General features: G+C 45.8%; 1 protein-coding gene across 1 annotated transcript in view; it reads left to right on the top strand.

Moving 5' to 3' along the window:
• LOC144686222 (contactin-associated protein-like 5) overlaps positions 1 to 26,645 on the top strand; it is a 304,622-nt gene that overhangs the window by 253,893 nt on the left and 24,084 nt on the right. Inside the window, exon 9 of the mRNA XM_078551312.1 lies at positions 9,500 to 9,718. Within this exon, the coding sequence (XP_078407438.1) occupies positions 9,500 to 9,718 (219 nt within the window). The remainder of the gene's footprint in view (positions 1 to 9,499; positions 9,719 to 26,645) is intronic.

Raw genomic sequence — 26,645 nt, 5'->3', positions numbered from 1 at the left:
TGCAAGCAGACAGATGATGACACTGACACTGAAGTGGCCCCCTGGAACACTTACACATAATAATTATTTCCTAGCTAAATAGTCCATAGCTCTTTACAGATATAATAACAATGTATAACAACACTCCAGAGGCTTGAGATAAAAATCTGGGCCAATACCTTCTGACTCAGAGGCTTGGGTAAAGGAGTCACTTCATGGTATGGACTGCAGCGGTTCAAGAAAGTGGCTCACTGCTGCCTTCTCAAGGACAATAAGAGATGGGCAACAAATGCTGGCCTTTCTTTTGACGCCCACATCTTGTGGGTGAATGAAAAATAAAGCTCTGAACCAATGCTGGCACATGGTCAATCACATTCAGTGAGTCGGCTGGCCTACAATGCCACTGTACACTTGAAAGTATTTCATGTGCAACTCTAGACCAGAGGGACACAAGTTGATCTGATGAGCCAGTTGAGGGTGAATACGCAAAAGGTGCAGTAGTGGTTCAGAAAGGCCATGGTCTATAATAAGTTATCTGATTTCACCTGGGGGCACCAGAGATAGTAAGTGTTTCCATAGATATTTTAAAAAGAAAGGAGTTAACAAAGTGAGCGTTGGTGGTCAGAAAGTGAGTCTGGGGAATTAATAATGGAAAATAATGACAGCTGAATTGAACTGGTATTTTGCATTGGTCCTCACCATAGAGGACTCAACTAACTTCCTAGAAATAGCTGTAAATCAGGAAATGGAAGGGAGGGAGGAACTCAAGAAAATTGAAACCACCAGAGAAGTGGTACTGAGCAAATTATTGGAGCTGCGGTTGACAAGTCCCCCGGCCCTGATGGACTTCATCCTAGAGTCTTAAAAGAAGTGGCTGGTGATATAGCTTATGTGTTAGTTTTAATTTTCCAAAATTCCCTAGATTCAGGGAAGGTTCCATTAGAATGGAAAATAGCGAATGTAACTTCTTAATTAAAAAAAGAGAGGGAGATAGAAGCAGGAAACTACTAGGGCAGGATTTTTAGCTCGGCGGGTGGGCGCGCGCCCGACCCGACCGAGTGTGAAATGACACGCGATGACGTTGGCCAAGCGTGCTGACATCAACGCGCAGTCATGCGATAGCGCGGTTGGCTGTCACGCGCCGGAGCCGATAGCGTGCCCGCCGACAATAAAAGGCCTACTAAGGCCATTAAGTTATCAATTGTGCCTAATTTTTCACTGCCCATTCAACCTAATGGGTGACGAGCAGGCAAAAAGGCCGAGTGGCCTTTGCATTTTTTTAGAAACTTCATCCACGGGCAGGATGAGGTTTCCAAAATCGAATGCAAATAAAATAAAAACTTTTAATTTTTATTTAATAACACACCCCTGCTCATGTGACAGAGTCACATGCGGGGACATGTTTCTTTAAATTTTTCTGTTCTTTAATAACTTTTTCAGTATATTCTTCATCTCCCCGAGGCAGCTCCGAGCCTCAGGGAGATTATTCAGCGCTCTTTCATACGCATGCACGAATTGCGCGCTAGGTCTGCTCGCCCTCCTCCCCCCGACCCACACAGGCAGCGCTCAGTGCTGCCGCTCGTGAACCACACTGGGCAGGCCTTAATTGGCCCACCAGCGTGAACCCGCGGTGCGCTGTTGGGCATGGGTGGCGGTCAGCTTCCAAACCGACCCCGCCCACCCCGCCGATCCCGCACGCCAAGGGCAAAATTCTGCCCCTAAAGACGTTATAGCGGGGCACTTAGATAAATTCGATGTAATCTGGCAGAGTCAACATGGTTTTATGAGAGGGAAATCATGTTTAACCAATTGATTGCAGTTCTTTGAGGAAGTAACATGTGCTGTGGATAAAGAGGAACCGTGAATGTACTGTACCTAGATTTCCAGAAGGCATTTCATAAGCTGCCACATCAAAGGTTATTGTGGAAAATCAAAGTTCGTGGCGTAGGGGGTAACATATTAACAAGGATAGAAGATTGGTTAGCTAACCGGAAATAGAGAGCAGGTATAAATGGGTCATTTTCAAGTTGGTAGGATGTAATGAGTGGAATGCCACAGGGGTCAGTGCTGGGGCCTCAACTTTTTACAATTTATATAACTGATTTGGATGCAAGGACCAAAGGTTTGGTTGCTGAATTTGCTAATGACAAAAAGATAGGTAGGAAAGTAAGATGTGAAGAGGACATAAGGAGGCTACAAAGGGATATAGATAGGCTAAGTGAGTGGGCAAAGATCTGGCAAATAGAGAAAATTGTGAGAAAGTGTGCAACTGTCCATATTGGCAGGAAGAATAAAAAAGAAGCATATTATCTAGATGGTGAGAGGTTGCAGAGCTCTGAGATGCAGAGGGATCTGGGTGTCCTAGTGCATCAATCGCAAAAGGCTAGCGTGCAGGTGCAGCAAGTAATTAGGAAAACTGAGAGAATGTTATCATTTATTGCAAGGGGAATTGAATACAAAAGTAGAGAAGTTATGCTTCAGCTATACAGAGCATTGGTAACAACACATCTGGAGTACTGTGTACAGTATTGGTCACCTTATTTAAGGAAGGATGTAAATGCTGCAGAAGCAACTCAGAGAAGGTTTACCAGACTAACACCTGGGGCAGGATTTTGCCCTTGGCGTGCTGGATCAGCAGGGGCAGGTGTGGGCGGTCAGGAAGCCGACCGCTGCCCACGATCGCAGCGCACTGCGATTTTACACGGGCGGGCCAATTGAGGCCAATTGAGGCCTGCCCAGCATAAGACGCGGCTGTAGAATGAGCGCGAAGGGGCGGGCGGGGCGGGTGCTCAATGTCCGCTGGGTTCAATGGCAACTCGGCGGTCAATTCAAATGCGGCCTCGGCAGCCCTTGGAAGGCTGCCGCCGAAGGACGCGGAAGTCACGATGGACAGCGCTGCGGGTGGACACGGCAGGCGGGAGGGCAGGCCGGAGGGGCATTCGGCCCCGCGTTTCTCCGATGAGTGCCTCGCTGCAGCACAGAGAGAAACACTTGGTCCCCAGGGAGGGGAGGAGGACGCCCTCCCACCTCACTAAAAAGGCCTGGGAGGAGGCGGCATCCAGGGTCAGTAGCCGCAATGTGCTGATGCGCACGTGGGTGCAGTGCCGGAAGCGCTTCAACGATCTCCTGTGATCAAGAAGGGCGAGTACTGTGTTGGCGTGGGTCACTTTGCAGAGCGGTCAAGAGATGCCCATCCCGGCAGTCGGAGGGCTGCTGGGGACCAGGACAATGCTCAGTCGATGGCTGATGATGGGCCTCTGGAGTCGTCCGTGAGGCAGCAGATGCTGGACATCCAGCAGGGTGTGTGGGAGGATCTGGCGGAGATACATGAGGGAATGCGTGGCATGGTCTCTGTTGTGGAGGAGCCTTTGCAGAGTGTGAGTAATGTGTTGACCCTCATGGCCGAGCGCAACGCCTCCTCCATGGAGAGAGTGGCGACTCTCATGGAGAGGCTCCTCCAGGGACTCAATCAAGGGTTCCCGAGGATGCGCTTGGACCTGCGAGTCCTCACAGTGGTCAGTGTCAGTGTGGGAGATGGATTGGGCACCCACTATCCCAGCTCGGTGCCCGTCCATCAATGGCGAGCGGGGAGGTCCAGAGCCACCTCACGTTGGTGCACAAGCTGCCTGTCGTCTCTGCGGGCTCCTCTCAGGGCGCTCTGGATGACAGCAGCAGCTCCTTCGCCCCTCTGCCAGTGACTGTGACATCCGATGAGGCTGCGGCGACTGGGGAGATGCCAGCCATGCCACTGGCCGCTCCCTCTCAGGCGGGGCCAGCACAGACTCCACAGGCCAGAGGACGCCCGCCAAGGTCATCAAGGCCAACAGGACAGCAGAGTCAGCAGGCTGTCTCCAATACCAGCGAGGTGGGAGCACCGAGACACAGCACCACAAATGAAAACTTAAAACACCTTAATCACAACATGGCCTGCTCACGGGTGATATTTTTTTCCCCCATTTTTCCGTTCAGTGTTTATTGGTGTCAATGTTAACTTGTAGAATGTTTGCCAGGCACCATTTAATTAAAAGTGTTTTTGTGCAACTGGCCTCTGGATGCTTCATTTATTCTGCAGGTGTAGGGTAAGCCATGATGTTATTTATTTAAAAAAATGTAATTGTTGATATGACTTAGCAGAGAAAAGAGGTTTCAGTGTTGCAATGGACGTGTTTCTCCTTACACTTAATTGCAAAGGCAATAGTGTATGTTGTTCACCAAGGAACTGGTTCTGTCAGGGATCAGGTATGGAGCCTGCAGCCCTGGCATGTGGTTGTGGCTCTTATTTGGTTGATTACCTGAAGGAGCGTTGGATCAAGGTGTCCTGGGTGTTTCTGCCTCCCTGGAGGTAGCCCAGGTCAATGTCTATGCCCTCAGCGTTCTCCTGACCGTGCCCGTCCTCTGACTCACTACTGGACTCATTGTCTGTTGCCTGAGTAGCTGTGTCAAGATCATCTCCCTCCACTGCATCCCCCCTCTTTCCAGTGCCAGATTGTGGAGAGCGCAGCATGCAACCACTATCAGTGACACACGGTCTGGAGGGTATTGGAGTGCGCCCCCTGGGGAGTCCAGGCATCAGAGGTGTATGTTGGGAAGACCAATGGGTTCCCCTACCACCGCCCTTGTGGAGGTGTGGCTCCTGTTGTACCGCTGCTCAGCCTCTGTTCTTGGATGGCGGAGAGGCGTCATGAGCCACCTTCTGAGGGGATAGCCCTTGTCACCCAGCAGCCAACCATCCAGCTGGGCTGGAGCACTGAAGAGCCCTGGCACCTGGGAGTGTCTGAGGATGTAGGCGTCATGGGAGCTGCACGTCGACCTGAAAATGTAAATGACGCGGGGTGACACCGGGATGCCTGCCTATTGTCGCCCCGTGTCATTTTACGCATCGGCGAGCGGGTCCCGCCCCCCCCCCCCCCCCCACTAGCCGACCGGAAGATGCAGCCCCATATGTTTGTATGCATGTTTACACGTTTAACGCCCTCAGTGTCTCTAGGACCTAGTAGATAAGACAGAACGCAGCTAGGTTTACTATTATTCAGTAACCCTTTAGCGCAGTTTGGAATTAATTGGTGAGTTTTCCACAGAATGGATGTGGGGAACAAAAAAATGAGTTACTTTTAAAGTTGGGGTTTTAAAAGCATAGTGTGTTCAAACAGGTTTTAAAAAAAGGCTGAGATGATAGATAATTCAGATGTCATTGAGCTAGCTGTGGTGTTGTTTCTCCATAAACTATTAATAAGCAGTTTTTTAGCCTGTTCTGGCAATTTAAGCCATCTGATTAGAAAGCCTTTCACCTTCATAATTAAACAGTGAACAAAGAGGTGTAAGATATAGGTAGGCCAAGGGACTGCACGGGAAATCATTTTTAGAAGAAAAAGCTGTGAGGGCTTTTGCTGAGATTAAGGGGTCAGACAAACTGAAGGAGCACCTAGAAGGCATCTAGCTAAATCATGTAAAATAACCGATTGATGCCAGGAAGCGTGGTGTGTTTGTTATTTTGTATCGTGATGCAAAGATAAGTTGTACTGTTCAAATGAAGTTGAGTTCAGTCATAACATTCACCATACTGTGGCCAGGAAAAGCAGCTCATTGGTTCATATGCAGATGTATCTCTTAAAGTGTGTGTTTGGTGTGTAGTCAGAGAGATGGAAGAATAAGCTTTGTGATAGTCTTGGTTATAAGTGTACAGCACACTTTGATGGGATGCAATATCATGAAAGTATACGTATAGGACAGTTTGCATCAACTCCGATTAAGTGAGATGCTCAAACCGATTGCAGAAGCAATTGATATCGAGCCCCTCAAAAAAGTGGACCAGAATGTTCATCAACCCTGCTGGAAAATCCACGCATGTGGATGTGAGGACAGGTCTGTGAGTCATTGGTGAGACACCCCTGTACTCTTAGTAAAATGAAAACTAGAACATAGCATAGAACTGCGACTTATCAAGACTCCTTCGACAGCACCTTCCAAACCTGCAACCTCTACCACCCAGGACAAAAGTGGGAACACCACCACCTGGAAGTTCCCCTCTAAGCCACTCACCATCCTGACCTGGAATTATATCGCCGTTCCTTCACTGTCGCTGGGTCAAAATCCTGGAACCCCCCTTCCTAATAGCACTGCGGGTGTACCTACACCACATGGACTGCAGCAGTTCAAGATGGTGGCTCACCCCCCACCACAGTCTCAAGGGCAATTAGGGATGGGCAATAAATGCTGGTCTAACCAGTGACACCCACATCCCATGAACACATTTTTAAAAAACTTGGACTAGATCATGCGTCTTTCACAATTGGCTGTGACGCACTTTGGGCACCCTGGGAACACAATAAGGCACAACATAAAGGCTAATTATTTCTATTAGCTAACACTTTGGGATGAAATTCTTGTTAATGTCAAAGGCTGAATGGCACTATCTTAAAGAGTCAATGAGACCATTCCTTGGCTTGGTTAGGATATCAAACACAGGAACTTGATCCAAACTGGTTAACCAGTGCATTAAAAATACAACAGAAAGTCATTTCTATCTCTTGCAGATTCACACACATACATGATCAGCAATTAGCAGAAATGAAACTCTTACAACTGTTCATTCTGGATTCTGAAATATAATACAATAGAGCAATGCATTAATACAGAGCAGGAACCACTTACTGCCCACTAGCTGTCTAGTGGTGTTATTGACAAAGTGCAAGTGCACTAAACGTTAATTAGCATTTAGATGAGTTTACAATTAAGTAGTTACACCGCATGAATAATTGAAGATGCCATTTGTCATCAGTATATTTCAAAATAGATTACCAGCCACAGATGTAACACGCAGCACCAAGGAATGAAGAGAGTACCAAACTTCTAAGTTATTCTTACTTAAGCGTTACTGGCGGTGAGTTAGAAGGGAGACTTTTTTTTTATAACATTTGGGGGGCATTATCCACAAAGCAATGGGGAAAGTCTTATAGGAGGTAAGTGTGATGGTTACAGAAACACTTTCACTCGGTTATGGATACATGTATGTTGTGTGTGTCCTTACCTCTCGTGTAGCATTGCTGATGGGTAGCCTGGAATTTGCTTGTCATGCTGAGCTGCTCGGGCTGGCCTATCCCCTTAAAATCACAGCCTCAGTACTTCCTGGTCTAAACAGGCAAATCCATATATTGAAGCAATGACGAACTGTGTGAAAACTCCAGAGACAGATGAGAGGAAAAATATAACTGCTGGTAAAGTTTTGTTCTCCAGACGTTGGTTGATGTTTTAAAAAAAAAAGCTGCCTTTATTGTGCATCTCTAATTGCCCTTAAATCACTGTGTGGAAAACCAAGTGACTTGCCAGTTACACGCTGGAGCACATTAAGAGACAACCATGTGGATTAGAATCACATGAGTACAGGTGTAGGTTCCTTTCTTAAAGGATTAGTGAATCAGTTTGGTTTTACAAGATCTGATGTGTGACACGCTGACATCTGGACTTCATATCTAGAATACGCAAATACAAAGGGGTAGAAGTCATGCTTCAGCTACACAAGACCCTGGTTAGACCACACCTGCAGTACTGTGAGCAGTTCTGGGCACCACACCTTAGGAGGCCTTGGAGGGAGTGCAGCGTAGTTTTATCAGAATGATACCTGGACTCTAAAGGGTTAAAAGACAAGGAGTGATTAAACAAACGAGAGTTCTATCTCCTGGAATTTAAAAGGTTAAGGGGTGATTTGATCAAAGCTTTCAAAAGATTCAGAGTAAGAGATAGCGTGCATTGAGAGAAGCTGTTTCCACCAGTTGGATAATCTGGGACTAGTAATCATTGGGCTGTAACCTCCGAGCTCGTCAAATTTGCGGGGTACACCAAAGGTGTGCTGGGGAATCCCTCTCGGAGGTTCCCAGGTAAGGGTTTGCACAGCAATTAACCAGAAGTGCACACTTCCTCTGGACAATTGCGCCGCACAGGAAACCATCCGGAAATGTGCTTTAAACCGTAAACTTCGAATGCTACTGCCAGGGTTACACCAATAGTCAGAAAAGGTTAGACAAAAATTAAAACCTCTTCCCACTTCTGGGTAACTATTGTAAAGACCCAGGCCGACCCCACGGGACTCCCCCCGACACCCTCGAGCAGCCCAACCCTGAACTCCCATGCCCCCAAACCCCCACCAACCTCAGAATCCCCCTGACCTCAGGCCCCCACCCCTTCCTAGACCTCCAACCCCCAGCCCCCAACGCTCGCTGGACCACCAACACACCCACACCACCCCCTCTGGACGTCCAACACCCCCAACTCCACCGCTGACATCTGAAACCCACCCCAACCCCACTGCGCCTCCCCCAACCAGCACCGGCCCGGGCTTCCAACCTCCCCCACCCTCCAAATCATATTCACCTACCTTAGACCTTCTCCCTGACTTTTCAAATTTACTGGGCCCTTTAAACTTACCTGCTTGACGGCCGCTAGAGCTGTAAAGAAAGGGGGCTTGGCACCTTGAATCTGCTGGAGCTGCACTTGCCAGGGCCTTGCCAGGAGTCTCTCGATGGAGGCCCCAAGCTGCTCCGACAGACAGAAGGGTCGGCATAATTTCCAAGGGCGGGTAAATGGGCCTTTATTTATTCCAATCCCTGCGGGCCAGCACTTTTTGACACTAGTTGGGAATTACGCCCCTGCATCTAAAAGTTTGAGCCAGACCTTTCAGGAGTGAAATTAAGAAACACCTCTCCGAGCTAAGGGTGGTAAAATTTGGAAACCTCTTCCGTAAATGGCAATTGATGCTAGCTCAATTATTAATTTTAAAACTGAGATTGATAGATTTTTATTAGTCAAAGGTATTAAGGGACATGGGGCAAAGGGGGCCATGTGGAGTTAGTTCACAGGTTGGCCATGGTTTCATTGAATAGTGAGGAACAAGCTGGGGCTGAATGGCCTGCTCCTGTTCCTATGTGCCTATGATCTCTCAAATGTGACATCTCTATTGTCATACCTAAAGTGTGATGTCTGAAATGTGCTGCACGCATGTTGGAAACAGTTTATATGGAAGTATTAATTTGATGAAGCTACTTATGATAGTTTGCAGCAGTATGATACAGCATTATATAGTATCTGCTTTTTAAAAAATACAATTTTTTGGAGATTAATTCTGCAAGCAGTGTTTATATTATAGACCATCTAGAAGGACAAGGGCAGAAGATAGATGGGAACACCACCACCTGGAAGTTCCCCTCCAATTCATTCACCATCCTGACTTGGAAATATATCGCCGTTCCTTCACTGTCGCTGGGTCAAAATCCTGGAACTCCCTAACAGCACTGTGGGTGTACCTACACCACATGGACTGCAGCGGTTCAAGAAGGCAGCTCACCACCACCTTCTCAAAGGCAACTAGGGATGGACAATAAATGCTGGCCCAGCCAGCGAAACCCACATCCCGTGAATGAATATAAAAAAAATTAATTAATTATGTTTAATTGTTTTTATTTCCTGCCAGGGTCAGTATTTTAACTGATCCAGAATTAATTCTTGCACCGCTTTGTTTGAACCACAGACAGTACCGGGATGGACGAGGAACTTCTGAAGACGAACATGTGGGGATTCATCGGCTGTCTTTCTACTGTCCGGTTTAATGGGATTGTGCCATTGAAGGCTGCCCTCCGTCATCCCAGCACGGCACTGGTCACTGTCAAGGGTCATTTAGCTGAGTCAAAGTGCGGCATTTCAGGATCAGCTGACTCTCGGGCTATCACAACAACCCATCCACTAGCAGGTAATTCCCTTTCTAACCCAGGCCATCATTCTGTTTTAAATGTCTTTACTTGGAATTACATAGAGTTAACAGCACAGAAACAACTAGCCCATGCCAGTGTTTATGCTCCACAAGAGTCTTCTCCCACCCCTCTTCATCTCACCCTATCAGCATTCCCTTTGATCTCTTTCTCCTTCATGTACTGATTTAGCTTTCCCTTAAATAGAATTACAAAGGATATATGGCACAGAAACATGCCAGTGTTTATGCTCCACTTAAACACCCTCCCATCCTTCCTCATCAGCATAACCTTCTACCCCTTTCTCCCTCATATGCTTGTCCAGCTTCCCCTTAATTGCAATCCATGCTATTCACCTGCAACCAGTCCCTATGGTAGCCAATTTCACATTTTCACCAACCTCTAGGTGAGTTTCTTCTGAATTCCCTATTTGGCTTCTTTGTAACTATTTTACATCGATGGCCTTTGGTTTTGCCCTTCCACACAAGTGGAAACCCTCTCTCTGCATCCCTCAAAACCTCTCGTAAACATAAAGACCTCTTTTAGGTCCTCCCTCAACCTTCTCTTTTTCAAGAGAAAAGAGACCCGGCCTGCTTAGTCGTTCCTAGTAGGTATAACATGTGAGTTCGGGTATCATCTTTGTACATCTGCTTTGTGCCTTTTCTAGTGCCTCTGTACCCTTTTTCTAATATGGAGTCCAGAGCAAGCACTCTACATTTACATAAATATAAATGATTTTCTTAGAATATGAGGCAAGTTTCAAAACTAATAGCTGCATAGGGTAGCTATATTAAAAAAAAACACCCAAAAGACTATGGTGAATGAGGAGGCAGTATGACTAATCACATAGCTCTTTGAAAGAACCAGCATAGGCACAATGGGCTGAATGGCCTCCTTCTGTGCTGTATGATTCTATGCCTTGCAAATGCCCAGAAATGGGGACATGGACATGCTTTTCTCAATAATATTTATCGGGCTCTTTCTGAAAGCTGAGCGTGTGAACTAGAGAAATCTTCGTAGGTGCCACAGGCTAAGTTTTGTCGTTAGTGAGTACACGTTCCTGTGGGGTGTACCTGTACCATGACATGAAGCAGCCACCCCCAACCCTGTACCTGATCCAAACGCCAACTTATCAAGTGTTAGCATTCACCCAATTAGGAAACTCAATGCTGAAGTCCAAACTTGACACATTTTGCTTGGAGACAAGTCACCGCTACTTAACGTTCTAAACTCCCTAGATGCTTAATTATATAAAAATGCAACAAGATATTGAGGCGAATTAGAGCAGTCACCTCTCTTATCTGAGCTGTTGCTTCACATCCTGTTCAGTCTGATGAGATGAAAGCCTCTGTCCCCTGTGGGTTAGCAGGGCTCCAATTGAAATGCAATCTGGTTTAAGCCCCATTCCAAGTGCACTTCCATAAGCCAAACCTGCCAACAACTGAGCATCAATTGTACACGAGGATTTGCAGACACTCTCAGACAGGTCACAGGGTTGGCGTATGTGGGTAAAACCGTGTTATTCTGATTTAAAGCTGGGGTTAAGCAGAGAGTAGAATTTTAAGTCGGAATCGGCTCATTCCATCTCACCCTAGTCCCTGCTTCTGTCACTCTCAATAATCTTTGCCTGGCACCTTTAACCTCTCCTGACCTGCTGGTTGTGTCCGGCGTTTTGGGGAGAATTATTCCTATGGAGGGTGGGAGCAGGCAGGGGCGGGCGCAGAGCCAATCGTCACCTGCGATCGGCTGCCTGCCGCCATTTTACTTGGGTGGGCCAATTAAGGCCCGCCGAGCGTAACGCACGGCCGGTAGCGCTCAGCACTACCTATGCAGGCGGGGAGGGGAGGAGGGAGAGAAGGAGCGCAGCAATCTCCCTGAGGCACGGTAAAAATTTATTTAAACATGTCCCCTCATGTGACAGTGTCACGTGAGCTGGGACACGTTTGTGAAGTTTGGAAAATTGATTTATTTATTTTTTTAAAAGCTTCAGGAAACCTCATCCCACCCGTGGATGAGGTTTCCTGAAAAACACGAAGGCCGCTTGGGCTCTTCGCCTGCCCCCCCCCCCCGCCGACCTTTAGGTTGGACAGGCAGCGTTCTTAGCTCGGTTAATTACCTTCTTAATGGTCTTAATAGGCCGTCGACATTTCAGCGCGTGCCCACCAAACGAAATATCGAGATGACGTCGGGACGCGCACCTGACATCACCGCGCAGTCATTTTACGCGTCGGCATGTCGGGTCTGCCCCCGCACACCGACTGGAAGATTCAGCCCTTTGCTTTTCATTGTCTCAGATTTCCAGCACCCAAAGCATTTTGCTTTCGTCTTTTTTATGGGATGTCTCAATGACTTCACATGCTGCTAAAAATGCAGAAAACAATTTCTACATCCACTCTGCAGCTTAGGCAGTGTCACAAATATTAATTGGAAAGAAAATGCACAAGATTGGTTGACATTAACACATCACTGGTGTTAATATGATAAGCCAAACAGGTAAAAAAAAACCTTAAAAAGATTACAAATCAATAACCTTTTAAGCCTAATGCTGTGCTTCAACATTAGCACCACGAATTTTTGCGTTGAGCTGTAGTGGGGTAAAGGTCCAGCCAGTTATGCTATTCCACCAGGGCTTTCTGTACTGCCAAGAGGGGACAAAGCGACCCCTCCCCCTCACTCCTCCACAGAAATTCAGCCCCAATATGTTTGTGACACTAAGATAAAAGCAAAATACCGCGGATGCTGGAAATCTTGAAACAAAAACAGAAAGTGCTGGAAAAACTCAGCAGGTCTGACTGCGTCTGCAGAGAGAAAGACAGAGTTAACATTTTGAGTCCGTATGACTCTTCAGAGCTAAAGAGAAGTAAAAATGTGATGAAATTTATACCGTTTAAGGGGGGGACAGGCGAAGCTGGATAAAAGGCCGACGATAGGTGGGGGCAAAGGAGAGATCGATAAAGGTGTCATGGTCAAAAGGACAAAGGCGGTGTTAATGGTGGTGGGAAGGGCTAAAGGAGGTGCTGATAGTGGCATTAAGGTAAGAAATCAGAATGTGATAATAGCAGGACCAGGGTAAGCACTCTGAAAAGAACAACATGAACAAGTAACAGGTGGCCCTTGTGGGGGCGGGGGCGGGGGTGGAGGAGGGGACGGGTGGTGGGGAACAAAACAATGAATAAATGAATAAAAATGAAAATATATAAAAATGAAAATAAGTGGATGAAATAGAAAAAATAAAGATGAATATAGGTTTGTGACACTAAGCCAGAGGCAGATGACAAAGCGTTAATTCCTGGAGTCCCAATGTTTTGCTCCGGTTTTGATGACATTTTAGAAACACAAAAGTGGTTTTGGAGAGGAATGTGAGGTGGGAGGCCCAGCGCTAGTTCACACAGAGAGAGGGATTGAGGATGTTCTATTTTAGGGTAGTGACAACACTTTGAAAAGTGGAGAGTGACAATTTACAATGTGAACTAATTTATATCCAGGAAGGGAAATTGGGTGTTTAAAAATTTAGTGGGAACGAGGTCACCAAACGTGTCACATGGACAAAATAGACGTGTATGAATTGGTGGAGAAGCTGGAGGGAGAAGAGGATTCAGGATCGGGAAGGGAGTTCAGAGGGAGACTTAGATTGATTGTGAAGAGAAATTGGGGGAAGCAGTAGAGGCAGTTGACTGGATGGTCACTGAACCCTTTTCACTTGTAGTTAGAAGTGAGGATGGAGGAACAGGAATGAAGGGTTTAAGCCGATACGAAGTGGTGGGGTATCTTTGTTGCCTGGATAGTCCCGGGCTCGTGGGTGATTTTTGGTAAAGTTGGGTGAGGATTTAATGGAACTTGATGTCATTCAGCCAGATCTGGTGATGGTTGGTTGGTAGAACTGAAGGAGATTTTTTTTTCATATATCTTTCAAGACAGGGCTAACATCTATTGTCCATCCCTAATTACCCCCTCTCACCTCTCAATCGGAAGGTTGTGGATTCAAGTCCCATTCCAGAGACTTGAGCACAAAAATCTAGGCTGACGCTCCAGTGCAGGTCTGAGGGAAGGCTGCACTGTCAGGTGTGCCATCTTTCAGATGAGATGTTAAACTGAGGCTCAGTGCCCTCTCAGAAGCACAGCACTCTCGAACAAGAACAGGGGAGTTCTCCCTGGTCAATATTTATCCCTCAATCAACATCACAAAAACAAATGATCCGGTTGTTATCACTTTGCTGTTTGTGGGAGCTTGCTTTGTGCGAACGGCTGCTGTGTTTCTTACTTTATAACAGTGACAACACTTCAGTAGTACTTCATTAGCTGTAAACCACTTTGAAACATCCTGTGTTCATTAAACATGCTATATACATTGAAGGATTTTTTTTTTTCATTTTCTGCTTTCTTGTTGCTTGTTGCCTTTAGCTTTTGACTGTTCGCAGCCAGCCAGCTCTGTGAAATTATAATGTGAGCATCAGATGCTCAGTTAGTTCCCACTTAAGCCTTTAACCCCCTAGTTCAACTCTGGCTAGCAGAGTTGTATTGCTCCATATTCCATTTCTCTCACCCACAGTATGGCTTGTGTTACACAGTGAACTGTAAGGCCTATAATTTCCTGACTTCCCCTGCAACTGCCTGGCGTGTTTTACATTTTCCCATGATAAATCACTTGCCTTAATGATCACTCGCTCCAAACGACATAAACTGAATGATTAGCCCTGGACTTTACAGCCGCAGAGAAGGCTGGTTGCTTTTTTTTTTGTTTCCCTTTCTGCCATCAGATGGCACTGTGCACTAACCTAACTCTGTAGTATCTCTCCTAGCCTGGGGAACCAGGCAGCAATATCCAGGCCCGCAGAGCTCGACCCTTTACAGATCTCGCAAAGAATGGTAAAAGTTTGGAACCCTCAATTGATGCAAGATCAACTGTTCATTTTAAATCTGAGTTGGCTAGATTTTTGCTAATGACAGATATTAAAGGATGTATGGGGCAAAGACAGGTATACGGAGATAGGTTGCAGATCAGCCATGACAGGTAGAACGGGTTCAAGGGGCTAAATGGCCTAATCCTATTCCTATGTTCCTACACCTGTTCTGTTCACAACTTAGGTGTCGCATTTGACCCCGAGATGACCTTCAGGCCTCATATTCGTGTCATCACTAAAACTGCCTATTCTCAACTCCATGACTTTGCCCAACTTTGCCTCTGTCTCAGCTCTTCTGCTACTGAAACCCTCATTCATGTATTCGTTACCTCTAGACTTGACTATTCCAATGCACTCCTGGCTGGTCTCTCACATCCTACCCCCTGTAAACTTAAGGTCATCCAAAATTATGCCACCCGTGTCTTGAGTCGCTCTAAATATCTTTCCCCTATCACCCCTGTTCTCACTCACTTACATTGACTCCCAGGCAAGCAACGTCTTGATTTTAAAGTTCTCCTCCTTGTTTTCAAGCCCCTCCTTGGCCTTGCCCCTCCCTTTCTCCGTAATCTCCTCCAGCCCCACAAGCCTCCAAGATATTTGTGCTCAGCTAATCCTGGCCTTTTGAGCGTCCCTGGGCCACACCATCAGTTGCCTAGGCCCCAAGCACTGGAATTCTCCTATAACACCTCTCTGCCTCTCTACCTTGCTTTACTCTTTTAACAAATTCCTTAAAACCCGTATCTGTTCCCAAGCTTTTTAATCATCTGACCTAATATCTCCTTGTGTGGATCAGTGCCATATTTTCTTTTTTAATGTTCCTGTGAAGTGCCTTAGGATGTTTTATTATGTTAAAGGCGCTATATAAATGTAAGTTGTTGTTGTCTTTCTCCCCTTATTATTTCATGGGATGTGGGAACCCCTGGCAAGGCCAGTATTTGTTACCCATCCCTGATCGTGTTTGAACTGAGGGCAGTTAAGAGTCAATCACATTGTTGTAAGATGTTGTGTGTAGTGTGGTGGGCCCCAAGAAGAGGTCCTGAGTCTTGTATAGTTCAACAGTAAGTGTTTCTTAACTATTTGCAACTATATACATCCAAAAAGTGTAAGGTCTAAGCTAGGAGCTGTTTCCATGCTTGCCTCTACACATGTCTCTGCCCAGTACAAGACTTCCCTCTAGACTAGGGTCATGTGCTCCTTTACATCACAGTATGCTCAGTCCTATGTTAACTCTTTCTATGCCCAACCCTTGTACTACATACTGTGGGTCTGAATTCACATGCCACACTAGGTGAGGATGGCAGATTTCCTTCCCTAAAGAACATTAGTGAGCCAGATGGGTTTTTACAACAATTGATGATAAGTGTCACGGTCACCGTTACCGAGACTAGCTTTATATTCCAGATTCAAATTCCACCAGCTGCCATGGTGGGTTTTGAATCCATGTCCCCAGAGCATTAGCCTGGGCCTCTGCATTACTGGGCCAGTGACATTACCGCTACGCTAACATCTCCCCCAAAGCATCATGAAACAAATATGGGTTCACATTTTAACATTAAAATATTACAATAACAGAATTACCATCGCAACATCTTGCATTTACATAGCACCTTTATCGTGTTAAATCGTCCCAGGCGCTTCACAGGAAAGTAATCAATTATCAGGCCATTGGAGAAAACATCAGGGCATATGAATAGAAGCTTGGTCAGAGAGGTGATTTTCAAGTGTTTTAGAGATGGATGGAATTCCAGATCTTAGGTCTTAGATGACTGAATGCATACCCACCAAAGATGAGGATGAAGGAGGTACGGGATGCACAAGAGGCTAGAGTTGGATTAACAGGGATCTCAATGTGGGGGAACGTGGTGTTGTAGGGCTGGAGAAGATTACAGGGGTAAGGAGGAAATGAGGCCATAGAGGAGATTGAACACAAGGATGATCATTTTAAAATTATGAACATAAGATATAGGAGCAGGCCCTTTGAGCCTCCTCAGCCATTTAATATGATCACAACTGATCATCTACCTCAACTCCACCTTCCCACACTATCCCCATATCTGTTAACCTCCTTAATGCCCCAAAAACCTTTGAACCTCTGTCCTGAATATGCTCAACAAGTGGCTATCCACAGTTCTCTGGGCTAAGATTCACAACCAATTTGAGTGAAGAAATTTCTCCTCACCTCAGTCCGAAATGTCCAATTGCTGTAACTCCATGTTCTGGATTCCCCAGTCAGGTGAAACATTTTCCAGCATCTACCCTCTCAAGCCCCTTAAGAAGTTTATCTTTTTAATGAGGTCACGTCTCATTCTTCAGAATTCCAAGAAATATAGCCCTAGCCTACTCAATATCCCCTCATAGGACAGTCCCCTCACTCCAGAAAGCAGTCTAGTAAACCTTTGCTGGACTCAATCTAGGGCAAGTATGTCTAGGTAAAGGGACCAAAACTGCACACTTTATTCCTTGTGTGGCCTCACTAGTGCCTTCTATTGGTTTGTGAGATTGGGAGCCATTGTATATCTGTGAGAGCAGGGATGGTGGTCGTACAGGACTTGTTGCAAGTTAGGATACGGGCAACAAAGTTTTGGGTGGACTGAGTTTGTAGAACCCATAGGATGAGCACAGATGGAGGTCATTGTGCTTGTGCAAGCTCTCTACAAGAACAACTCACCTTGTCCCATTCCCCTGCCTTTTCCCCATGGCCCTGCTTCAGATTTTCTTCGGATAATTGTCCAGTTTTCTTTTGAAAGTGACAATCGAACCTGATTCCAGCACACTCTCGCACAGTGCATCCCAGACCCTAACCACTCGCTGCATAAAAAAGCCTTTCCTCATGTCGCCACTGCTTCTTTTCCCAATCACCAAATCGGTGCCCTCTGGTTCTAGATCCTTCCACCAATGAGAACAGTTTCTCCCTATCTCCCAGACTACTCATGATTTTGAATACCCCCTATCAAATCTCCTCTCAAACTTCACTTCTCCAAGAGTGACCCCAGTTTTTCCAATCTATCTACGTAAATAGAATCACTCTTGTTAATCACTTCTGCATTGTCTGTAACTCCTTTACATCCTTCCTAAAGCGTGGCGCCCAGAACTGAGCACAATATTCTAGTTGAGGACAAAACAGGGCTTTGTACAGGTTTATCATAGCTTCCTTGCTTTTGTACTCTATGCCCATATTAATAAAGCCCAGGATCCCATATGCTTTATTAACCACTTTCTCAACCTGCCCTGCCACCATCAATGATTTGTTCACATATACTCCCAGGTCCTTCCGCTCCTGCACTCTCTTTACAATTGTACTTTTTTTATATATATATTACCTTTATGGACATTGGAAAGTGGAATGTTGGTCAAGAATGCAGTGGAAAGCCATTGCCAGCACACATCATTAAATGAACCAACGGGAAACCAAGGCGCTCACAGTGGATGATGTACCTTCACCAAGGCTTCATGAAATCTATCTGTTAATCAGATCAAATTGTGGTTTGAAAAGGATTGACGCGCACAACGCCTTAGAATGGTAAAGGGCTTCAGCAGCAAGGGCTGCAAGTAAAAGTTAGGAGAGAGGTCCTTGGGGAGTTTTATTGCCAAATAACCAGAGAAGGGAGATGAGAAAAATTTCTTCTTAAGCAGCGAGTAGTTAAGATCTAGAAAGCATTACTGGAAAAGGTGATGCAAAGAGATTCAATAGTATCTTTCAAAAGGGAATTAGATAAATACTTTAAGGGGAAAGATTTATCAGACGATGGGGAATGGGACTTATTGGATAGCTCCTTCAAGTGGCCAGCACAGGTACAATAGGCCAAATAGCTGCCTTCTGTGCTGAATGATTCTAAGCTAGAAATTAATAGGGAAGAGCAATGAAATCATTTGTGAATTGGTTACAGTGAGATCATCTTCACCTTCACCCTTGAACAGTCTTCTGATAGAGCAGTGTGTCCGCTCACTCTAGAAAACACCCGATTTTCATCAATGAAAATGAAGATGTGGTAGATTGTTTTTAACGGATAGCTGATTCCCCGCAGCCGATTAAGACACAAGGGTGAAGGTGAGAATTAGCCATCAATCGGATGTGTTTCTAGAACGAAAAGCAATTGAGGATGGAGGTGCATTTGAGACCCGTTGAAAATAAAAGTGACAGGCTTTTGGGGCCCAGCAGATGTTTTCCGCTTCCAATAAATTCTTGTCTTCTTATCAGGGAAATATTGAAAACTGACTTTACTTTGCGTGAATCCTGATAAGATCCCCATAGGGTACATTATTCTGCAGATCACATGGCTTGAACAATTCAGGATGAAATTGCGCTGAATAAACTGAGGTGGCCTTTGCCTTCTATGTTTGAAACCTCACTTGGGAAGTTAGTTTAATGTTTTCAAAATGGGTACCAGTGACAGCATGATAAAATGAACATCAACTTGGATCAGTCTATACTTTTCACATCATTCTTTATTTTTACCCAAGCCCTAGATAAATCGATTGTAAGCAATTCTATGTCACCACTTTTGGCTGAAACTCTATAGATATATTTATAAAAGACCTCTCTTACAATGTGTGTTATTGAATAGAGTCTTATGAGAAAAATGCATTGAATTTGATCAGCCAGCGCACCGTGTCTGCAGGAAGATATTGAGGCTGGGTTGCTGGCACACAATTTACGGAAGAATACGAACGTACATATGAATCAGGAGCATCTCGGCCCCTCGAGCCGGCTCTGCCATTCAATAAGATCGTGGCCGAATCATGGTTAAAGTTTAAGATGCAAAACAAAATGGCTGCTTATATCCTTCGGCTCGGCGTTGAAGGCTATCTCTTCGGTTGCCTAGGCCCTAAGCTCTGAAATTCCCTCCCTAAGTTCTCTGCCTCTCAGCCCTTCTCTCACCCTTTAAAATATTCCCTCAACTCTATCTCTTTGAACAGGCTATCAGATACTCGTCCAAGTGGCTTGTTGCCAGTTTTTGTCTGCAAAGAGATATGCAACTTTTTACTGTGTGAAAAGGAATTCTGAAAACGCAGACTGTTGTTGCAAACCACATCCCGCAATCGGCCACTGGGAAGAAAAGGATTTGCATTTGTCCAACACCTTTCACAACCACAGGACGCCCAAAAGCACTATAAAGCTAATGAATTACCTTTGAAGTGTAGTCAATGATAGAATGTTGGAAACATAAAGACACAAGAAATAGGAGTAGGCTATTTGGTTCCTCAAGGCCACTCTGCCATTCAATAAGATTATGGCTGATATTTTTGACCATTTTTTATGCCTTTCTAGACTATCCCCATGTCCTTGGTATCCAAAAAATGTCGACCTCTGACTTGAAAATGTTGCACAACCAATTTGTGCAATACGAGCTCCAATAAATAGAAATGCGATAGTGATCAGGTGACCTGTTTTAATGGTATTGGCTGAGAGAGAAAGCCAGATTAAGATTAGCCAGGGCACTGGGGAGAACTCCCTACTCCTCTTCAAAATAATGCCATTGGATCTTTTTTCTCTATCTGAGAGGGCACTCAATGCCTCAGTTCAAAGTCTGATCCAAAAGACAGCATCTTTATCCCTGTAGTAATGGGGAGTGCTGCACTGTTGTATCATTCTAGATTTTTTTGTGTTCAGATCTCTGGTGTGGGACTTGAACCCGCAACCTCCTGATGCTACCCACTGAGGCATGCAGTTGTCACCATTAGCAAGGTAGGGTTTTTCAGCACTCAAATAAAGTGCCCTGCAATTGACCAGTTGCAGGATTTTAAAACTTCTTTTTATTCCCACCTTCGCCCCCTCCTTTCTTCAGGGCCCCACTTTTGTGGGAACTTGCTGCTATTGAATTCCTTGACCAAGTGGCCAATGTTCATGGAAAAGGTTAGCTGGTTGAGTGTTGATGGCCTCTTCAGCTGTGCAAAGCTTTGCAGCAAATCCTCACCAGACACACAAACGGTCACCTTCTAGCCAAGGCCATTAATGCTCACAGCGGCTGATGGCCGAGGGGGGTGGGAGAGGAAGGTCTAGGATCGACTGGGAGAGGAAGAGGTGTCGGGGGATGAGTTTGGGAGGGGGAAGAATGAATGTGTCAGGGTGGGGGAAGGTTGGGAGGGGGAGAATGATGGTGTCTGGGGTGAGGTTGGGAGGGGGGGAATGAAGGTGTCGGGGGGATTTTGGATGGTGGGAATGAAGGTGTTGGGAAGAGGTTTGGGGGAGAGAGAGTACGGGGGAGGAGGAGGTAACGAGGAGAAGATGTAGGTGTAAGCAGGGAGTGGTGTAAGGGTAGGAGTTCAGAAGGGGGAAGGAGTACAGAGAGGGGAGGGAGTCCAGAAAGGGGAAAGAGTGTGGAGAGGGGAGGGAGTCCAGGGGGAGGAAGGAGTGCAGAGAAGGGAGGGAGTCCAGGGGGAAGAAGGAATATGGAGAGGGGAGAGAGGAAGGGTGGAGGAAGAAGTAAGGTATCTGAGGGAGTCAAGAAGGGGGAAGGAGTAAGGCTGGAGGAAGAATTAAGGCTAGAAAGAAGGAGTCAAGGGGAAAGGACTAAGCGGGGCAGAAGTGAGGATGTCTGAGGGAGTCAGGAAGTGGGAGGAAATAAGCGGGGGGGGGCGGGTGGAGTACATGGTTTGTTAGCGGGAGGACCAAGAAGTGGGAAGGAGTCCAGAGGGGGAAGAGGTTCCGGAGGGGAGAAGGGCTTCGGGGTGGGAAGGGGTCTGGAGGGGGCAAGTGGTTCTGGGGACGGAAGAGGGGATGTCCAGATGAATATGCAAGGGAGGAGTCTGATGAGCCCATGTCTGCCTCCTGGGGAGTGAACTGATGGTGGGCGTGGTATGTACCAAGGGCAGAGTGAGGAAGTAGGGTGGGAGGGTGAGGGCTTGATGGTAGCAATTGAAGGGACAGTAGCGATTGGTGGGGACTCAGAGGCAGACGCAGACCCTGGGATGGGAAGGAGGAGGCCAGCGGGGTGAATGTGGATGGGGTGGGATTTTCGGGAAGGAAGGGAATGTGCACGTTTACCTGGACATCCCCAAAGGAAAAAGGTCATGGCTGATAGGGAGGTGGAAGGTGGTGCTGGAGGGGGTCAACTGTGATAGGGGGAAGGAAATGGGTGACTGGGGGAGGGTAAAGGATGGGAGAGGGAAAGTAAAACTAAATTAGCACCATGCTGTCCAAATCGAAAGTGAAACAAGAGTCATAATGAGCGAGATCTGGTGCTGTATGGGAGTGTGATCAGTGGGTGGGCGGAGATGCAGGTCAGCTCAGAAGGACAACTGAAAGCGAACCCCAGCAGCACTGAAAATGCTCAGGTCATTGAGGTGAGTGTGATACATGAAGGATCCGCGTGTGTGGGAGAGTGCTTGCATGAGGCTCCGAAAGACCCTGCCCCACATACACACACACTTCTCCCTCCAGAATCATTCATGGGCCGGCTGCTCCCTCTGCAGTGACAGAGGACGAGGTTGAGGAGTTCACAGGCAAAATGGACTCGAGGGGAGTGGACAGCCTCTGAGCTTCCTGAGTGGATGCCCCAGGGATGTCTAGCCGCCCTCTGAGTGCCAGGGAACTCAGCTGAACCTGCCTCCTCCTGCTGCGGACACGTGTCCATGTGGTGACCACCAGGTTGTGAACCCGAGCCTGCTCTAAACCTAGATCCCATTGAGGTGTGTGTCTCTGCACTGGTGGTGGGTGTGGGTAAGCGCTGTGATGGGTTTTCTAGGTTGCTTATTTCTAGCTCTTCAATAGAGGAGGTGTCGTCTTGGCTGGAGGTGAGGGTGCGGATCGAGCTGAGGGATTGCACTGGAGCGAGAGCCTAGATTTTGGTGTGAAATCCCTGGAATGTGAATTGAACCCACAATCTTCTGACTCAAAGGCAAGAGTGCTACCAGCTGAGCCACTGCTGACATAAAGAAGTAGGAGGCAACCAGAGATCGGTGACTTGAATGAAATTAAAATGTCAGTTTGAATGTGATTATTACAGTGAAGACAATGCTAATTTCACATTGACGCCCCTCAATTATAAACCACTTTTGAAATGTCAAATTTTGATTTCATAATAAATGTCATAGCGCTACTGAAATTTCCACAAATTGCCATAGATACTTGTCAACTGGATAATTCATGCAGGTGTTTTGATGATGCAATTTTTTCTCCTCTATAAAGTGAATTTAATTAATACTTCACAGCTCTCCAAGATAAATGCGCTTACCCAGTTCAAGGTTAATGATCTTTGTGCAACTTAACAAATGTGTTTTGCTACACTATCCACAACTTTGATCAGCGTCAGATATACTGTAGTAGCATACCAGGTTAATTATGCTTACAAATTAAATTGTCACTAAATTATAATTCCCAGCAAAGCCTCCGGCTGAATAAAATTACCAGTGTACCTTCCAAGGGTTTTGTTTTTTGTTGAGCAGCAACAAATTTGGACCTTTGCAAAACAAGAGTCCTTTCACCCTGTTTGCTCTACTTTTCCTCCAAGTTTCTCATACAAGGTTTCAAGTAAAGAGAGGGGAGGCTGAAGAAAATTCAAAACTAACTTTCAGATGGGAATTTGATAAGTACTGGAAAGGGGAATTTTTTTACAGGGCTGCGGAGGTGGGACTAATTCTTTCAAAGAGCTGACACAGGTACAGTGGGCCAAATGGCCCCCTTCTGTGCTGTATGATTCGATGACAACATAAGGGGAAACTAACAGCTGAAGCAGCCATCCCAACAACGTTTACTAGAGTCTTGCTGCCTGGCATTGCCACTCAATCAGACTCCCCCATACCCAGCCAGAGAAGCCCACACCCCGTGAATGAATTAAAAATAAATTCCAATTTATTTTCCTCTGTTCTTCTGAAGGTGCCAACTCTTTAAATCAACAATTCCATTTGGATAGAAACGTTCTACAGATCAAAATTTACAGTCTCCAAAATACACTTTTTGGAGTGCAGCTACTGGATGCAATGGGCACTTTTGGGCAGCTGGCATTTGCTGGTTTATAATTCCTAGAATGCTAGCCGCCATCTCACTAATAGCACCCAACTGTCTAACTTGTACAAAGGAGGTTTCCATAATTTTTAAAAATATATTCATTCACGGGATGTGGGCTTCGCTGGCTGGTCCAGCATTTATTGCCCATCCCTAGTTGCCCTTGAGAAGGTGGTGGTGAGCTGCCTTCTTGAACCGCTGTGGCCCATGTGGTGTAGGTGCACCCACAGTGCTGTTAGGAAGAGAGTTCCAGAATTTTGAGCCAGCGATGGTGAAGGAACGGTGATATATTTCCAAGTCAGGATGGTAAGTGGCTTGGAGGGGAACTTCCAGGTGGTGGTGTTCCCATGTGTCTGCTGCCCTTGTCCTTCTAGGTGGTAGTGGTCGTGGGTTTGGAAGTTGCTGTCTAAGGAACCTTGGTGAATATAGCAATTAATAAAACACTGACTTACAATGTTCATCATCTTCTCACCCAATGGTACTATAGACATACATGGCAAGCAACAGTGTATTGGAGCAAGTTTAAAATATCAACTTGCAGGTAAAGAAACACTAAAACAAAACTTGATTGCTTGGATGAATAACTGCACATAAGATGATTAGATTCTTTCAAGAATAATCAGATGCTCTGAGTTGTTCCCTTGATGGCATAAATATGGGACTGGTTTCTGGGAGCAGGAAGGAAGTGAAAGAAACTTTTGTTCAGCCAAAGGATTAGTAGAGTCTGGATTTAGAAATTAAGCCATTGAAGCAGAATGACTCTCAAAATTAAAGAGGGGATTAAATAAAAAAATGTATTAAGGAGTGTAAGGAATCATAGCGTGACGCAGCACAGAAGGAGACCATTCAGCCCATTGTGCCTTTACTGACTTGGTTTGTTCAGCTCCCAGGAAATAGGGTTAGAATGGATAGGCCTGGGGCATGACTAGAATTAGTACAGGAACTATATGAATGAATCCGGCACAGCCATGATGGACTGAATGGCCACCTTCTGTCCTATCTCATTCTATGATTCCTTGCACTCTTTATTTTTTCCCTCTAACCCCTTCTTTAGTATGGTGACTGACTCTGCTTCAACTGTCTAATTACTAATTCCACGTTCTAATGATCCTTTGGCTGAATAAGAGTCTTCTCACTGTAATTGGCCAAATGTCCTCCTCCTGTCCTGATACTTCTATGTTTCGATGAATGTACAGCAACATCTCTTGTTGTATGTAACACAGAATGTAGATATGCTTTGAAACATCCATTTATCTATATGAACTACCTTTCATCTCCCAATCTAGAAGATGCTGGGGATCAAAGTCAGAACTCATGATTATGGGAGCTAATGATTATATCAAACGGCATCATTGAGAGCTGTAAAATTTCTATGAGCAGAAATTTAGGGCCCTTTCGTGACAGGGGGTGGGGCCAGAAAACGCAGCGAGCTGTTCAAAAGCCCATTGACTTCAGCAGGACCAGAAAACCCTGCTGCCGGGAGGAACTGTAAAATTCCACCCTATGATTCTGAGAGTTAGGTAAGTTTTTGGGAAAGTTTTTGAACTCCAAATGTAAACTATAGTGTTGTGGAACCTTAGTCTGGTTCGGAGACTCTGAGCCACAGTGTTAGATTTTCATGCAATGTTATATATTTAAGCTGTCCAAGAGGAATTGGGTTAAGTTACTGAAACAAATCGTGTGCTGGGGAATTTGCTATCTACTATTGAAGAATACTGCCAGCAGGCACATGACATAGACAATTCAATTCCATTTTTATTTTTAACTGTTTTTAACAATCAAAGTGAGAGATATTTTTACTGAAGAATGGGATACTTTCTACTTCAAGCACACAGTACTGGTGTCAAACTAGGGATGGGCATTAAATGCTGGCCTAGCCAGAGACGCCCACATCCCATGAATGAATAAAAGAAAACTCTCAGGTCAAGTAAAGAATGGTTTCATGCAGAGTAAAGCTCTGTCAGTTGTAGACACAGCACCAAACCTTGGCCTCAACAGCATTGATCTCACCTTGTGAATTTTTTCTCATTTCATTGGTGACAAAATTCTCAAGATGTTTCACATGCAAAAAAAAAAATGACATGAAGAACGAGACCTCTGGACAAGTGATCAAAAGTTTGGTGAAAGTGGTAGGTTTTAAGGAGTGTCTTAAAGAAGGACAGATAGAAAGAGAGGTAGAACAGTTTGGGGAAGGAATTCCAGAGCTTTGGACTTCAACAGCTGAAGGTACGGCCACAATTGGTGGAAGCGAAGGAAGTGGGAGGTGCACAAGAGGCCGGATTTGGAGGGACATGATGTGGTGTCCACTATGGCTCAGTTGGTAGCATTCACCCTCTATGTTACAAGGTTGCGTCAGATAACTTGTGTGTTCAAGTCCCACTCGAGGACTTGAGCACACAATCGAGGCTAATACTCCAGTGCCGCACTGCGGGAATGCTGCACGGGCAGAGATGCTGTCTTTTGGATGAGACATTGAACTGAGGCCCCCCTCCTAGGTAGATATAAAAGATCGCATGACACTTTCCAAGAAGAGGAGGGGAGTTATCCCCAGTGTCCTGGCCAACATTTATCCCTCAATCAACATCACAAAAACAGATTATCTGGTCATTATCACAAATGCTGTTTGTAGGAGTTTATTGTCTGCAAATTGGCTGCTAGAATTCCTACATTACAACAATGACTACACTTCAAAAGCACTTCATTGGGTGTTAAGGGCTTTGATAATAGTCTTGAGAAGTGTTATTTAAATGCAGGTCTTCCCTTCTTCATAGAACTGCTGGAGTGTTAACAGGAGGGAGGAGTGGAATAGGAAGAGGGCAGGCCACGGAAGCATTTGAAGTTGACAGTGAGAATTTTCAGATTGGTTAGTGCAATTTCGTGCTCTGGATCGAGTCCATAAACACACGGGAACAATTTTTAGCTCGGCGGGCGGGTGGGCGCGTGACCGACCCAACCGAGTGTAAAATAACACGCGATGATGTTGGGCAAGTGCCCTGACGTCATTGCGCACTCGCGCGATATTTCAGCCAGTGGACGCGCGCCAGATTCGGCAGCACGCCCGCCCACAATTAAAAGGCCTGTTAA

The sequence above is a fragment of the Cetorhinus maximus genome, chromosome 11 (genome assembly GCF_964194155.1).
Source record: "Cetorhinus maximus chromosome 11, sCetMax3.hap1.1, whole genome shotgun sequence".
NCBI lineage: Eukaryota > Metazoa > Chordata > Chondrichthyes > Lamniformes > Cetorhinidae > Cetorhinus > Cetorhinus maximus.
Note: the sequence above shows the minus strand (reverse complement) of the source record. Positions and strands in the feature narration are given on the sequence as shown.